The sequence below is a fragment of the Brachyistius frenatus genome, unplaced genomic scaffold (genome assembly GCF_029030835.1).
Source record: "Brachyistius frenatus isolate BFR_SWC_R1_liver_20210118 unplaced genomic scaffold, ASM2903083v1 Contig_260, whole genome shotgun sequence".
Classification (NCBI taxonomy): Eukaryota; Metazoa; Chordata; class Actinopteri; family Embiotocidae; genus Brachyistius; species Brachyistius frenatus.
Window position 1 is genome coordinate 455,001 of NW_027210859.1, and position 16,660 is coordinate 471,660.

The window sequence follows — 16,660 nt, forward strand, 5'->3', positions numbered from 1 at the left end:
TAACAAACAATCACACACTCACTCCAACACGTAACACATGTAGTTAAATATAGTTTTCATGCTACCAGCTTTGTATCTTGACTGATTGTGTGTGTATACGACATATAGTGACATATCCAAACTTATCCCGTAAAGTTTTAAGTAATAAATTAAACACAAAGAAAGTGTTTTACTTTTGTTTCTGATTACATGTTAAAGACATGGAGGATCATATTATTCAACAGATTAAATTGTTATCATCTAATTATGATTCGCTGTCAAAAACGTAAAGTAGCCTGTTGCACAACAAGCCATCCCCACCACATTCAGAAAAAGAAGCCTCTTATCATTAATGACAGTTTTACCAAAAGTAACTCCAGTATATATAATCATAACTGAGTAGTTTCACTCTACAAACACTTTTATTTGATGTCATTGTGTTCCACAGAGCTGTAAACCTGTTACACAGGCCAATGTAGGAGTGGTGTCCGATGGGAAACAAAAAAAAAAGAAAAAGTAAACAGCCTGATGCAAAACATCATATGTGTTTAAAAGCAAACATATCTGAGTAACATTTATTTGCAATTAAAAATTAAATAAGGAAACAAAAATCCAAAATATGAACTGCGTATGTTAGCAGCAGAAGCACACGTGCTTGGCGAAGTGAAAGCTGCATTACAACATACCAATGGACATCCTCTGCTCTCTGTGTGACTGCACACGTCCTAAAAAAAAAAAGTTGTACAACCAGACATGAGTGAAATCTGATCTCACCATCAAATAATTTGTGAAAAATATGCCTTTTATTTGCACATAACATAAACCTCAGCCTACAATAATGTACCCCGCTGCTTTTAAATATAGTAATTAAACCTGACCTAAACAAAAGACAAAACTTCCCAAAAGCACCCTAAATAGCCCAAAGCTTTAGAAAATATACATTTTTAAGATTATATTTAGATTGCTATAGATATAGATTAAATTTGGATCATCAGAGGAAGAAGCAAAGCCATAATTAGATTAAGATCGGCTGATATATTGAGGTCTATCAGCAGCCATTGGAAGTGCTCTTGAACAATACAACCTTTTACCTGCTCACACAGTTTTACCACTCTGAATACAGGCTGAGGATAAAAGCTCGTAACACATAAAATGTCTCTCTTTCTCTCTCGACTCTCTTTCTCTGGATATAGTCAGTATCTCCCTGCTAAGTTCCCCTAACGCTCCGGTGATGTAAAAATCAATGGCGAGGTCATCAGGTTTCCCTTGTTGGCTGCCCCTCCCCTTCCTGCCTGCAATTTAATAATACCCCTTTAAAGGCAGTGTTTAAGCCCCGCCGAGCAATTGTTTTGTCAATAAGACCTCCTTTTACGAATGTCTTAAAAGCATGGACAGAGAGGGAGAGAGAGCGAGAGAGAGAGGTAGTATTTAAAAGGGCAGAGTGGACGGACGAGGCTACTTAGGAAGGAGCTGCGTGGCACGTACATATATGCCGCTTATCGGGTTTCTGAAAGCACAAGGAGAGGAAGAGGTGAGGGAAAGAGAAGGAGGGAGGGGGGGGGGCGGAAAGAGAACGAGGCACAAGAACATAGGAAGGATGGAGAAGAAGCACTTACTGTTTTTTATTTTTTTTATTTTTAGTAACAAATTCCCACCGTGTTTAGTTTTTACTAACACTGAATCAAAATTAAAGGATAAACCTGGTTTACTACATGTTGGATCGGATTTTCTTGGACGGCTGAGGTGGCTTTTGTTTTCAGGAAGTTATAAGAGCCAAAAAAGTTGTCAGGCGAGATGATGAGACATACTTCAAGGGAAAACAAAACGCACAAATCAAAAGGCACAGTATCTATCACTTACAGAACAAAGTCCTGGTTAAATGTGACTTCCCGTACTTTCTACAGCCCTGTGCAAACAGTTTTCCCGCCCAGTGAGGACTTAACATTTTGTGTGCAGTCACTTCCTGGTTTTATCCCCAGTTTAAGCAGTTAAAGTTCAGATTTTACGATTAAATCTGGCACTTGTTACCATCAAATAGTCCCAGGTCCAAGCAACTAGTCACTTTGATGATTACAATGCCGATAAAGACGCTGCACGCAAGTAAGTTGTAACCAGCAGAGTTAAATATGAGAGAAACAAACAGGTAGATTGAGATGAGTCGCATCGCTGAGTGTGTTGACAAGATAGAGCGCGAGAGATGCTGGAACTTGTTCACAGAAAATCTTCTGAAGTGTGTGTGTGTGTGTGTGTGTATATGTATGTGTGTGTGCGTGCATGTGAGTGTGTGTGTTTTGGAATTAGCAGGCCAAGTTTCAGTCCATGCCCTGAAGCCTGTTTCATACACTGCAGCTCTGTCAAGTTGCTTCAGCCTGAAACTCCCTGACATTACAGCAAATACCACGCACACACAGACACACACGCACGCAAACACACACACACACACACACACACACACACACACGCACACACACACACGCAGAGGAACTCACACTTTTCACTAGATATGACCTCACCCTGCGATTTCAACACGGAGTTAAAATGTGAAAATAATTTCAAAAACAATATTTTCTTCTCTCAGTTTGAGGTCTGTTGCTAACAATAGCCGCTTACTGGAATCTGCAGCCTGTGCAGACACAGCCCCGTCTTTACTGTATTATGTCAACAGAAATGTGTGTAGACATGCGTGTGTGTGCGTGCTTATACACATATAGGTGTCCATGTGCAAAGACACTCTCTACACCAACCCCCCTCCACCCCCACCCTCTTTCTTCCTCTCACTCTCTCTGTTTCTCTTACATCACAGCACGCCGCCCGAGGCCAAACCTGCATTTGTCTTCATTCGCCCCTCTCTCTCTCTCTCTCTCTCTCTATCTTTTTTTTATTTTTTTTTATTTCATTTTTTATTTTTTTTATTCCCTCCTCTTATTCTCCCCACTCCTCTCGCTTGCTTTTCAACCTCCTTTTGTAGTCGGGGAGGAGGGGGTCCAAAACATGAAAGGGCGGCAGAATGTGAATGCCCGGGTCCGTGTCGAAGCGCACGCGGTCGCTGTCATGTACTCGCCGCTATCAAGTCGGTTGTTGGTCTCGCGCTGGTGTTTTCTCGTGTTGATCAAACACTGTTGTGACGTGACTCAGTGGGGACACAGAGCAAGTGTTTGGTGCCAAAATTAAATATCGAGGAAAAATAGGGCAGCTACTCCTACAATTAACAGACAGAAGACTGACACTGATTTCATGCAATTAAACATAAGTGACGGTTCTATGTAAAGGATTTGTAGACAAGGCAAAAAAAAAAAAAAAAAAAAAGCTAAGGATGTTTCTGCTGGCACTAACACACAGGTAGCGACTGCGAGTTTATATTGATGAGGGCAACTGATTAAGACATTGTTTTATAGTCCTTTATTCATATTTACCATCATAAAAAGTGGAAGGACTTTTATGAAATTGATAAGATTATTGGCTGGTTACTGTAGAAATGATAACAACTGATTTATACCCTTAAATTACTGTATATACAGTATATTCTTGCAACATGTGAATGCACTGAAGCCGATAAACTCAATATTGAAATGTAAGCATGTCAATTAAAAAAAAAAAAAAAAGATGTTATCCCATAATTTTTTCATTCAAAAGGTTACTCTCTCTCTCTTTTCCTTACTTCTGCTGACAGTGGCTGTGTGCTTCCCCAAAACTGTCTTCACTAGTTTCTGGGCAGTCAGACGGATCCCCATAGCGATAGCTGCTGTGACCCAGCGGGGGGGAAGTGACACGCGCAGAGACAGGATATGACACGGGCAGTATGGGGGGGGATTTAGGTCAGCCACTGTGTGTGTGTGTGTGTGTGTGTGTGTGTGTGTGTGTGTGTGTGTGTGTGTGTGTGTGTGTGTGTGTGTGTGTGTGTGTGTGTGTGTTTGCAACAGTCCCCACTGCAAAGCCCCGTCAGCAATATAGGCTGTGTGTGACACTGGTCATCGGCGCCTCAACTCAGATTTGTGCTAAGTTTGTGTACATTGTGAACAAAGTCATGCACCACACGTAGCGAAATGCATATGCACTGCACCCCCCACCCCTTAAAGCCTTAAAACCCACCAGTCAAGTGAAGTGCTGCTAACAGAGCTTCTACACGTGTACACACACACACACACACACACACACACAGAGCAACACACACTTTTCAATCCAAGCCCAAAGGCTAAAGGACACAGGCTCTGCCCAGGGTTGTGTTTGTGGAGTGGTCAGCACAGGGACGGCCATGTTGTTTCTGGGTAAAGCCGAGCTTCCAGCCGTAGCCTCTCTCTGGCACTGATGGATGACCGGCTAAATGAGTCCAAGACGACGGGGATGTTTGTGAAGGGAAGCAGGAACAGAGATAAAGACGGTGACGCCTGTCACACGTGACAGCTACAGGCTCCCTTCGGATGTCTTATTCCGTCTTTAAGTCTTTTTCTTTCTTTTTTTAACCTGTGCTATTATAGTCCGTTTTCCCCTCCCCTTTTTTCTTACCCATGTCTCTCCCACCCTCTGTTTATACTTTCCAAGTCCTATTTAGAAGTCAATGAGTGTTGCAAAGCCAGCTCAGTCAGAGCCAATGAGTTCATGTATGATTTTTAAGTGGCCAACATTTCCTCTATATAAGTCTGTGAGGCACCTGGTTGTCATGGACACACACATACACATTAAACACACGGAGCTCTTCTCCAGTGTTTGTGTGTGCGAGCGGTTACCCGGCCTGTTGCTCCACTCTGTAAAACCAGCTTTAGTGGTAGATTCATGGCTCTCTTAATGGACACTGGGCTCTTGGGTAGTCGAGAAACAGGGAGTGTGTGTGTTTGTGCGTGCGTGTGCGTTTGTGTGTGTGTGCCTCCATACTTGCATTTTATGTGTGTGCAGTAATGGGGATTAAGTGACCCCATGGCTGTTCTCAGTCTAAAGCTCCTTTTAAATTTCACACTGTTTTCTTAAGTTTCCCTCCATATGTGGCGCTGGATCCTGCTAATCCACCTCATGTTATTAGGAGCTGGATCAGCAGCCATGCATGGACCGAGTGTGTATGTGTCAGTGGGTGCGTCTGTGCAGAGCTACGCATGCAGTTGGAGATGGTTCAGGGGGTATTTGCCTGCCAATAAAGACTTATACGTTGTGCTGACTCAAAACACAGACCTCTTGTCTAGTAACAACCTCGCTGCAGCCAAACAGCAGTCAGACGTGGTCACGTGACACCTACATGACCTTACTTCAACTGTACGTGTGTGTGTGCGTGTGTGTGCGTGTGCACGTGTGCGTGTGTGTGTTCCATTATGTTTTTTATTTGCCCATGCACGTGTGTTTATGTCCATCACGGTGTCACAGCTAAACCATAGGTAATATGTAATTTTCCACTTTCTCCACAGACATTCAGTGAACATGTGGGGAGTTCAGGAAGCACAAAGGATCATGGGGTGGATCTGGTTGCATGTTGTGTGTGTTGGAGTTACAGCCTTATATGTAGCTGGTTGATTGGCCCTGAGCAGCTTGGAAACAATGAGAACGAGATTACGACGCTACGCGCTGACAAGTGAGCGCTTGCAGCACAATGAGTGCTGTGAGGTACATTTGCAACCGTGTTCGCATAGGTGTTTGTACTTGTTCAAAGCTGCACAGACAAATTAACGACAATCTCTTTGCACAATATCAGGTATGGCTTACTCATCAATAGTTACAGTTTTGTTTGTTTTGTACTCCTCTCAGCTCAAAGCTCTAACTAAGTTCTGAGGTCACAGGTAGAGGTTACTTTATTTTAAGTGGTCACATGTCTAACAGCGTGTACAACTTGTCTAAATACTCTTTCTTCATCATAGCAAAGAGTTAGAAAGATAAGAAAGATCGTTTTCCTTCATGAAAACGCATAAATCCATACCCTAACACAATCTGAACACTACAAAGTGTCACAAATGTGGAGAATCCACTCTTCAATGAAAACTGTTTAAGCTGTTCAGCAGCAATGACCCAAATATAAATCATGCAGACACTATAAATGCAACAGTAAAAGCCAAATGGAAAACTACAGTAGTGACTCGTTGTTTAAGGCTACATCCACGCTAATACGTTTGGCTAGATTTACACCGCACAGCCACACTACTGGTCCGATTTCTTAACCGTTTGTGGATTTACGGATGTGTGTTGCAAATAGAGTTCTGCAAGCAGCTGCGTTAGTTTATTCAAACTAATCTGACGCATCTAATCCCAGCATCTGACCTGAGAATGACATCGAGGAGAAGAGAAAGATACAGCGGGAGGGAGACGTGGAGATGTGAGAAGGAGGTGATTTATGAGTTAACTCGTCAACGGAGGAGAACAAGGGGAGAAACTCATAACTGTAATTCCCTCACACACACCCACATGCAGTGCGCTCGCATGCACGCATGCACGCACGCACGCACGCGCGCGCGCACACACACACACACACACACACACACACAGAGAAAGAGTGTGTGCAGGTACATGCGCATGACTGCACTGCCACCCACAGCTGTGCATAAGAGAATATGTGAGCTCTATAATAAAATAACTAATTACTTAAGAAGATGGAAATGTGCTGCATGGGACGCAGGATGAGATAGTAAAGTTCTGCAGGGATAAATGTGCGACACAGGAATGGGAATGAGGTGTAGGGTGTTCACTTCAACATGTACTATTGCTAATCTTGTGATGTGTAACTGCACTTGTGTGAATGCACAAGTGTGTAATTTTTGTCTTTAAATAATTTTGTCAGCCTAAATTGTGTCAAAATGCCTTTTATAGAGGACTTGTTTCCAAGTTTTGTGCAGAGAAACAAAGGGCATACACTCACTATTTTAGTTTGCGTTAGGGAGTGTGTGTGTGTGTGTGTGTGTGTGTGTGTGTGTGTGTGTGTGTGTGTGTGTGTGTGTGTGTGTGTGTGTGTGTGTGTGTGTGTGTGTGTGTGTGTGTGTGTGTGTGTGTGTGTGTGTAGGAAGGATATATGGGCCAGGCGTTAATTGTGGTTGAGCAGCAGACAATCAATGCTAGCCATGCACTGACAACCTGATGATAAGCTACACGGTTCTACCCGTCAGAGCTTGCTTTCTTTTTAGTGCTATTAAATCATATTGATTGGCAGGCAGGAGGAGTGTGTGGTTATGCAGTTATTTTAAGCGTCTCTCCGATTTGAATATGCATGTAAACCTCTGTCGGCGTGAGCTGTAATACGCTGCTGAAATATCCAGCTGTGTGTGGATGGAAGGTGTGTGAAGGCCGTGTGCAGATTTCTCTCAGATTACTAATGTAATGTTGGTAGTAAGTGCCGTGTGTGTGTGTGTGTGTGTGTGTGTGTGTGTGTGTGTGTGTGTGTGTGTGTGTGTGTGTGTGTGTGTGTGTGTGTGTGTGTGTGTGTGTGTGTGTGTGTGTGTACAGTATGCACACATTTGTGTGTTTCAGTGTGTCTCATATTACTAATATAATATTGGTAGTGGGATCGGGAGATGTGCATGTGTGAGTATGCGTGCCACAGATACTGAGAACTCCACATGAATTTAAATCAATGAGCTCGCCGAGTAACCTTTTGTATATCCAATCTGCATCTTTCCACTGCTCGTTATTAAATTATCCCCTAATTGGTCACGCAACAAAGGCAGCTGATGAAAAAGACAATTTCTTGCTTTTAATTGGGCATTTCACGTGTGCTTCGTGTACACCTGTGTGCGGCTGACTCGGCTCGGTATGCCCGTGTGTGTGTGTGTGTGTGTGTGTGTGTGTGTGTGTGTGTGTGTGTGTGTGTGTGTGTGTGTGTGTGTGTGTGTGTGTGTGTGTGTGTGTGTGTGTGTGTGTATGTGTCTGTCTCGGGTGTAATGAGAATAGGACATTAGTGAGGGCTTGGCAGACGCCGTCGGCAATCAGTTCCACTCTTTCCAGGGAAGGAAGGAGGGAGAGGGGTTGGAGAATTAATCCAGACATTAGCAATCTAAAGGAAGGAGAAATAGATTGGAGACGAAACAATAAAGATATAAAACGCACCCGGTCTCTTCACATGACTTAAGTGCCTTCATTTCTGGCACAACACGCAGCCAGCATGTTCTTTTATCCACATGTATCGTGGGTGCTTGCATGTGTCAAACATGTGTGCCCCCGGTGGGAATCCAACCCGTACCCCTCACAGTCTTCATACCCTGAACTATACGAGGCCAAATTTTAAGTCATGGTCCTTCCTCCGCGTTGTTTTTTTGCCCAACTTTAGGCGCACCACCAGCGGCGTGTCACGCCAAAATAGCCCAGCTATTGTTGCGCCGAGTGGAGCTGAATAGTGCAGTTCATTGTGTTGTGATGGGAGGCAGGGGAATGAACAGGCCATAAACACTGGCCCTATAGCACCCAGGGGTCGTGAAAAGGTGAAGTCTCACTCCGCTTTACTCTTCTCTCCCTTTTTTTTTTCTCCTCTTTTTTCCTCTCCGTCTCTCCATCACTCTGTATATCTCTCTCTGAGTCTTCCCTCTTCCTTCCTCTTCATCTCCCTCACTCCAACCTCTCTCCTTCTCACAGTCTTCCTCTCTGTTAGCTTATTAACGGTCACAGCAAGAGTGTCTGGTTTGCAGACCAGAGCCCCTTTGCTTTTTTTTTTTTTTTTCCCTCCCCACTCTCTCACTCCTCCTTCGCTCCCATTCTCCCGCTCTCCATCGCTCCGTTCCCCTGACTGCTATTATGAGAGGCATTTTATCCTTTGTTCCAGCCCCCATGGTGCATCTGGCCTCAGATATGGGGACGACGGGGACAGGAAACCGGCGAGAGTTTTTGAGAGGAGGAGGAGGAGGAGGAGAGGAGGGGGTCTGGTGGGTTTGACTGTAGATTCATTGCTGGGAGGTGGGCCGCCAGTTTCCACCATACAGGGAAGGAATGATAAGGAGAGCGCGAGCAGGAGAAGGAAACAGATACAGAGAGAGAGAGGCAGAGTCACAGTTACACTTGTGCTTTTAGAAGTAGTTAGTAATAACACTTTAGGGTGTCATTACAGCAGTAGCAATGATAGTGAAATTAGTACTGCCTCCGTCTTTTTAGTCCTTACAGTAAATAAGCAGTGGTGCCATGTTTCACATCGACTTTCAAGTCCATTACATTCCTCCCTGAGCCTCGCTGTACCAGGAACAAAGGCCCGACTTTCTAAGAAGTGCACACCTATTGCCAAAACAACCTCCTTTGTTGCATCAGTGTATTTCTGAGCGAGGTGGAAGGAACCGTGTTTTTTTTTGCAGGACCGATATTAAGAGGAAGGAAAGGAAATGCGCGAGAGAGGTGGAAGAACAGAGGCGAGGAGACAGCAATGGATGACAAGCAAGAGGAAGGAGGTGAGGAGAAGGAGAGGTCAACAGTGAGCCAGCGCTGGCCTCGAGATGACCTCGTCCTTCTGTAAAGGGTTCGGAGAGCGGAGGACACGAGAGGAGAGTTAAAGGAATGCTCAGGCCTCCTCAACCCTCCTCCTTGCCCTCTTTCTCTCTCTCCCTCCCTCGCTCCTCCTCCCGTATCTCCCCCAGCAAAAAACAGGGTAGCAGGGAAGGAAGGGAGGGGGTGTCGGTGATAAAACTCCAGACGTTCCCTCATTTGATGGTGCTTTGCCATGTCAGTGCATTCTTGCATTCCTCCTTTGCTATTTCTATTTCTTTCTCCCCCCTTAAAATTCCAATTCATCGTATACTTTATTGTAGCAAATACAGAACAAAAGTGTTGAAGCCGAAAGCTCAAAGGCGGACAAGATCGCTGCCACATTTGTTTGTCTTTTTCTCAGATTATTTCACCTCGCAGAAAGTTCCCCATGCAACTAACAGTTTTCGATGGAAACTTACACAATATAAGAAATCAATTATAGAAAAACAATGCAGGGAAGCAATCAGGCTATTAATCATTCTCTCGCTATCCGCCACCCTCTGTCTCCTCATTTTTCTGCAGCTCTGAATCTACAAGGTTATACAGGATAGATGGTTGGCAGAAAAAAAGCACCATAAAGAAGTTATGAAGAAGAAATATTTATAATAAAACAGCCACAGGGTTCCATTCGGTAATCAGGGGTCAAACTGATGCACCGTGCCAGTGTCCTTTTGTTTCTGCTCCTCCTTCTCTCCTCTCCCCATAGTGCTCCCTAAACGCTCTGTTTTGCAGCTTTAGAAGAGCTAGCGGGGCCTATTGTTTCCTTTAAGTTCAGCTAATGCTCCCCTTTCAGAGATGAAATAGAAGTGTCCGGTGGGGCAACAGCAGGAACACATAAATCAAGCCCGAAAGCCCCAAGAGACTTCTCTCCTCGGGGTCATCACAGGTCAAAGGGTCATTTCACAAGAGGTTAGGCTGAGCAAGACCAGAGCGCTGCCTGTGTGAGTGTGTGCAAGGGCGTGAATATTTGTGAATGGATGTAAGGAGTTGGGAGAGGGATTAAGAGTGTGTGTGTGTGTGTGTGTGTGTGTGTGTGTGTGTGTGTGTGTGTGTGTGTGTGTGTGTGTGTGTGTGTGTGTGTGTGTGTGTGTGTGTGTGCGCGCGCGTCAGTATGCAGTTGAAAATGAGGGGAGAAGCAGATGTAAATATGAGTAACGGTGTGTGTGTGTGTGTGTGTGTGTGTGTGTGTGTGTGTGTGTGTGTGTGTCTGTCTGTCTGTCTGTCTGTGTGTGTGTGCAATAAATGGTGTGACTGGGTGCCTTTTTTATAGGAGGTCACAGAGTAAAGAGGTTAGTCCAAGGCCTTACGTAAAAAAAAAATCCTGCTCCTGTGAAAACACACCGGCGCTAAAAAAAAGCTCCTGCTGTCACAGAGTAACACACGGTCACCTGTCTCGGCAGAGTATCGCCCCAAACAATGCCTCTCACCGGTGGCAACGTGACATGTTTCTGTCAGCAACACTTCCCACACTGCCGCGCTCGGAGCCAAGTGTGTTAAACAGTCAGCAATCTCGGCTCGTCGCGAGGTGGAACGTCTCCAACAAAGCGCGATGGGTTCGAAATGTTTCAAAGTGGCAGGGAGAAAATCACGGCTAAGCCTCACCCCACAAAGACCCGAGTGTTTCAGGCTGACGGGACCGCGTGTACGCCGAGGCTGCGCAAGTTTGCACAAGTCGGGGCAGTTCTGCGTTTTCAAAGACAACCGCCTCGGTTGTTGAGGTTGTTAAGGTTTGACTTTTGCTGTGGCTCTATCGGGGCTTTACCCGGACTTATGGGAGCATAATTACTCCATATCACTGTTATGGCTAGCTATAAGAAGTAGACCGATTTGGCAATGTGTTTGTTTTTGTGGTGTGTGCCAAGATTTTCAAGGTATTAGTCAGCAATTTTTGCTCCAGAAACTGACTATGTTTTTGTGTCCCTTTCTTTTCCCCTCTCTGTCCTCCATCCGTCCTCTTCCTCTTCATCTTCTTTCAGGTTCATTAACGCGAGGAGGAGAATAGTGCAGCCCATGATCGACCAGTCAAACCGTGCAGGCAAGTCTCCCGTAGTTACTGTATTCAAGTTGCGCAGGCGAAAGTCCACACTCCATGCACCCGGAGGCCCCTCAGCTGGTAAATACAGGACCGATGCCCCCTTTTTTTTTTTTTTTTGGAATGTCCAAAACCCTCAAGGGGCTTTCCCCCTTCGCTGTAATACTGACCACTAAAATCAAGAGCCAAAACATTAACAAGCAACTATTAATCAATTTGACATGACATTTGGGGTGAAAACTCTCTTTGTTAATTAAAAAAAATATAATAATAATTTGGCTGAACATGAGTTAATGATGCGTGGATTTATTTTTCTTCTGATCCTGTAAACAAAGCTAGCCGTGTTCTCAGTAAAGTTTGCTCTTAACCCGCTCCTCCCGCCTTCTGCCGAGCAGGCGAAGGGGAAAAAAAACACTCAATCCTTCCTCCCCGGCTCAAACCATAACATCAAGACAACTACACCCGTTTCTTTTTTTGGGTGACCGTTGTTTGGCTTTTTGGCTCCAGACCTGTTTTCACCCCCCCCCCCGCCCCTCCCCCTTCCCCCCTCCCCTTTTACTCCTTTAAACACCCTCCCTCAACCCTATTTGCGGCTGTTTCAGGGAGCGAGGGGGAGCGAGTGAGTGGTCCCCCTGGTGCATGGCTTGGTTTGGACTGCCGTAAACTTTATTACCTGTAATAGGGGTCAGAGGTCAGGGTAGCATTAGGGGCGCAGTAAAGTTCAAAGGCATTCAGTGGGGCCGAGGTCTTGCTTTTGCTTGACTGACCCCCGAACAGCCTGAATCCAAGGTAAGTGGATTTCTATGAGAGCAGAACAATGGAGGCGAGCGAAAAATAGGAACCCTATCAGGTTTCACTTATCGTTGCTGCTCAGTTATAGGCAGTATTTATTAGACAAAGCATCTAGGTAGGAGCAGATTCTGAGGCCATTCAGCGAGAATGACTTATTGTTGAAACAAAGGGAAACTGATTGAAGCTTTAGCCTGGAGTTAGTTATTGTTCTTTGATCATAATTATACATTGATAGGAGCAGTAATTATATTAAAAACATTCTAGTGTCAACTGGCAAAATGCCTTTTTTTTTTTCCTACACATGAAATATTAATTTAGTAGCAAGAATTTGGTTTAAGCCTTTTCAATCTGAACTGTAATAATGTACCGTTTAATAGCAGCAATGTTAAAGATGAAAAAGTTTGTTTTCAAAATGCCGTCTTAGAAAAATCCCAACCGTAGACACGTATCCCTTTAAAACGTACCTGTTGGCTGGTTGCGCTGTGCAAACAAACTTTATTCAAACCAAACATAACTTTTATTTTGAAATTCTAGTGGCGACTTCAATATATAAATGTCTATGAAACGATGCAGAAGACATCAAGGGTATTTCCATTTCATAAAAACCGTGCAGTCCTGACCTTTCATATTTGACTCATTGTAAACATATTCTAACATAAACGATACTGTCAGACAGTTTGGAATAAGACGATGAATACTTTGAAGAACATTTTGGGGTAATAAGGAGGTATATTATCTGTACTTTCTACTCGTCGTTCTGTCGAAACAGTTGTCACCTCTACCAGATGGCTTGGATCTCATTTTAAAACAAAAGTCCTTGTGTGTCTCAAGTGTACCACGGTGTGTGTGGAAACCTCAGTCCGATCCCTATTAGAGCATTTAGACGCATTAAGGTCTACCAGGGGCTTACAGTGGAGAGCCGGCTGCCGAGACATGGAGCACAGTGACGTTGAGAGACAACGGCGGCTTCCTGTGCGTGCACCAGCCAACAGATGATGCCGCTTCGGCCACTGAGCCTTAATTAAAAGCACTAATTGACCACTCTGTTCCCTCCCTCCAATCCCTCCGTCCCTCCCTCCCCTGTCTTCTCCTCCGTCCACAGTAAGTCAAGGAGCTCCCTACAATCCAGATGGCCAGCCGATGGGGGGCTTCGTCATGGACGGCCAGCAGCACATGGGAATCAGACCACCTGGTAAGGCTTCCTCTGCGTGTCTGTCCCTTTTCTTTCCTCCCTCGCTCTTCCCATCTTTCTTCTCTCTTTTGCCCGCTGTTGTTCGCTCATTTTCAGGCCTTTGTCTTCTTCAGTCCCTGCCCCAGCAGTCCATCCTCATACATTTTCCACTCCCGTCTGCTCAGATTCGCCTCCTCTTTCTCACATCTTTCGGTATCTTTACTTTATCTGCCATGATGGCGGTTTATTGTACCAGCACGCTCCACGTCTCTTCTCACACACAAGCACTTATATGGTTGCTGTGCGGTGGTTTAAGGGTAAGCTGTGCACCCTTAAACGCAATAAAAAAAAAAAAAAAAAGATTCACACACTCTCAAACACACACACACACACACACACACACTCACTCACTCACTCACTCTCTGCTACCTCCCCCCTCCCTGCATACACAACCCAGAACAGGTGTGGTCAATCACATTACACCACCGACTCCTTCCTCGCTCCCACTCCCCTCGCTCTCAGTCCTTCTTCTCCCTCTCTCACGCCATCAGGTCTAATCCCAGAGTTTGTCCTTAAGCTCCTCTCCTCCTCTATCCCCTGTTTTCTGGGATTCTCTCAAGTCTCTAACCCTATCTCACCCTCCCCTCAAAGTCAGCAGGTTTGGATAAACTGCCAGGCAACTTAACCAACCCCCCTCTCCCTCCCCCTCCACCCACCACCACCACCCTCTCCTCACCGACTTCACACACTTCTCCCTGCTAGATCCAGGGAGCTCTGTTGCTATGTAGTCTGTCAAATTAGTCTCACAGCATTAAAAAAAATTTTAAAAAATAAATAAATAAACATCACGGTATTTAGCTCGGTGTTGTTTATCCTTTCAGTTTGTAAACATTGTCCCGGGTTACACTTGATTATGACATTATAATATGCATGCAAACGAATAGATGATAAATAAACTGTAACTTAGATAACTTCAGTCAGACATATTAAAGCTTTTTGTTGTTGTTGTTGTTGTTGTGGTTTTGCCTTTAAACTTTCTCTGTGTTTCTCAGGACCAATGAGTGGAATGGGCATGAACATGGGCATGGAAGGTCAGTGGCACTACATGTAGCCCCGCCCCAGTCCGACCAATCACAACACAAAGGAGGATGTAAGTTCACACACATGCGCGCACACACACACACACACTGACTTACAGATTTTTGTTTTATACTTTCCAGATCAGCAGAGGAGTGCCTATACCATTTTTGAAACAGCTCTTTATACATGTATACGATCGGAGGTTCTGGTTTTAGGGTGCAGCTTAAGACGTTTTGTACAAATGTTCTACATGGTGTGGTTTCTTGCTTGGGAAATAGCTATTCTCCAGACTAATATATTTGGAAATAATTCATTAGATTTCATTTTTTTATTTTTTTATTTCTGTGTTCAAATGGGTTTTTGCTACAAACAGGTTCTTGTTCTTCCCAGGCAGATTTTTCCCCTGTTACTCTCTGTCTAACTCTCCCACCCTCGGCCTGGTGATAAGAGCCTTTGATCACAACCTTGTAACTCTCTGTGTATGTAATGTCTGTGTGTGTGTGTGTGTGTGTGTGTGTGTGTGTGTGTGTGTGTGTGTGTGTGTGTGTGTGTGTGTGTGTGTGTGTGTGTGTGTGTGTGTGTGTGTGTGTGTGTGTGTGTGTGTGTGTGTGTGTGTGTGTGTGTGTGTGTGTGTGTGTGTGTGCTAGTGTAGCGCCTTCGCTCTCTCATATCCAATAGCTACAGGACTAAACATTCTTCATATCAGGCAGGGGAGGTAAGAAAGGAAGGTCTTCAGGATTAAAAAACAAAAAAAAAGAAGAAAAGCAGAGGAAATAACAGACATCCAGTCATAAACAAAATACACAAATGTCAGTGATTGATGATAAACAGTGACGAATATCTGTTTATTATTTTGTATGACGGGATTTGGCACATATTTTTATTAAACGTGGGGCCGAGGGGGGGGGGGGGAGATAAGGCGGGGATGAGTTGGGACAGGGGGAGTGGGTGGTGAGATGGGGTGGAGGGTGGGGGGGACTGTGGGCGGGTTGGGGTGGGGTGGGAGGGGGCAGGTAGGACGTTGCTATGGCAACAGACTGATTGGCAAAAATGTAAGCAGTCGTTGCTGGTGCAAAGAGAGGGAGAGAAGTGAGCGCCCCTTAAGTGTCATAAATCTGCCCGGTTGCTGTTGATGCATGAGCCACATTAATACACACACTAACCAGCTCGAGGATCCCCCCCCCTCTTCCCACTCCCCCCCCCCCCCACACACCTCACCCACCCCCTTCTTTTCTCTCTGTCTTTCTAATGCTCGCTCTGTCTCGCTCCCTCTTTGTGGTTTTTCTCCCTGTCAATTTTTCCTCCTCCATCTCTTTTCACAAAACACCTTTTTTCTGTTTCTCTGTAATTCCCCCCCTCCCCCTTCTCTCTCTCTCTCTCTCTCTCTCTCTCTCTCTTTCTTTCTCTTCCTCTCACCTCGTTCCCCCCCCTCTCTCTCTCTTTCCTTCCCTCTCTCTCGCCCCAGGGCCAAACAGACTCCCACATAATTCTGGATGTATACAGGCTTGGTGTTGTCACAGTGCACAGTGTGTATATAAAGTGGCTATGGGTCCAATCGTACGGAAACACCATTGTTTTGTGTGTGTGTGTGTGTGTGTGTGTGTGTGTGTGTGTGTGTGTGTGTGTGTGTGTGTGTGTACACCGTTGTGGCTACATGGATACCACACACAAACATTTCTATGTGAAATACATGTGCTGATGTGTGGGTGCATTAAATGGGCATGTCTGGTGTAACTGTGTATGTGCGTGCCTGTATGTGCACGTGTGTGTGTGTGTGTGTGTGTGTGTGTGTGTGTGTGTGTGTGTGTGTGTGTGTGTGTGTGTGTGTGTGTGTGTGTGTGTGTGTGTGTGTGTGTGTGTGTGTGTGTGTGTGTATGGTAATAGGATTACTCCTGGCACAGGGAGGGGACACAAACTAGTGCAAAATGGAGGAGGTAGCCAGCAGGGTATGGAGCTTAGCTGGGCCTAATTGACTAGATCCAAATTAAATATGCCATCACCAGAGGTGTGACCAATGGATTTGACTTATTCAGTTTACAAAAATAGAGACCATTAACCCTCCACACAATGCGCGTGCGTGTGTACGTGCCATAGTGAAAATGTGCCACCCTTGTTTCCGTCACAAATGTCCACAACTAAAACAAAGACGGAAAACCTCACGTCGAATGGCATCTTTCAGGTTTGAAATGCAGGGAGAC

General features: G+C 45.0%; 1 protein-coding gene across 1 annotated transcript in view; it reads left to right on the forward strand.

Moving 5' to 3' along the window:
• Positions 1–15,000, forward strand: part of LOC138634401 (homeobox protein Meis1) — a 76,990-nt gene extending 61,990 nt beyond the window's left edge. The window contains exons 10-12 of the mRNA XM_069721308.1: positions 11,364–11,426; positions 13,318–13,403; positions 14,435–15,000. Coding sequence (XP_069577409.1) covers positions 11,364–11,426; positions 13,318–13,403; positions 14,435–14,493 — 208 coding nt within the window. The 3' untranslated portion in view covers positions 14,494–15,000. The remainder of the gene's footprint in view (positions 1–11,363; positions 11,427–13,317; positions 13,404–14,434) is intronic.
• The last annotated feature ends 1,660 nt before the right edge of the window (positions 15,001–16,660 follow it).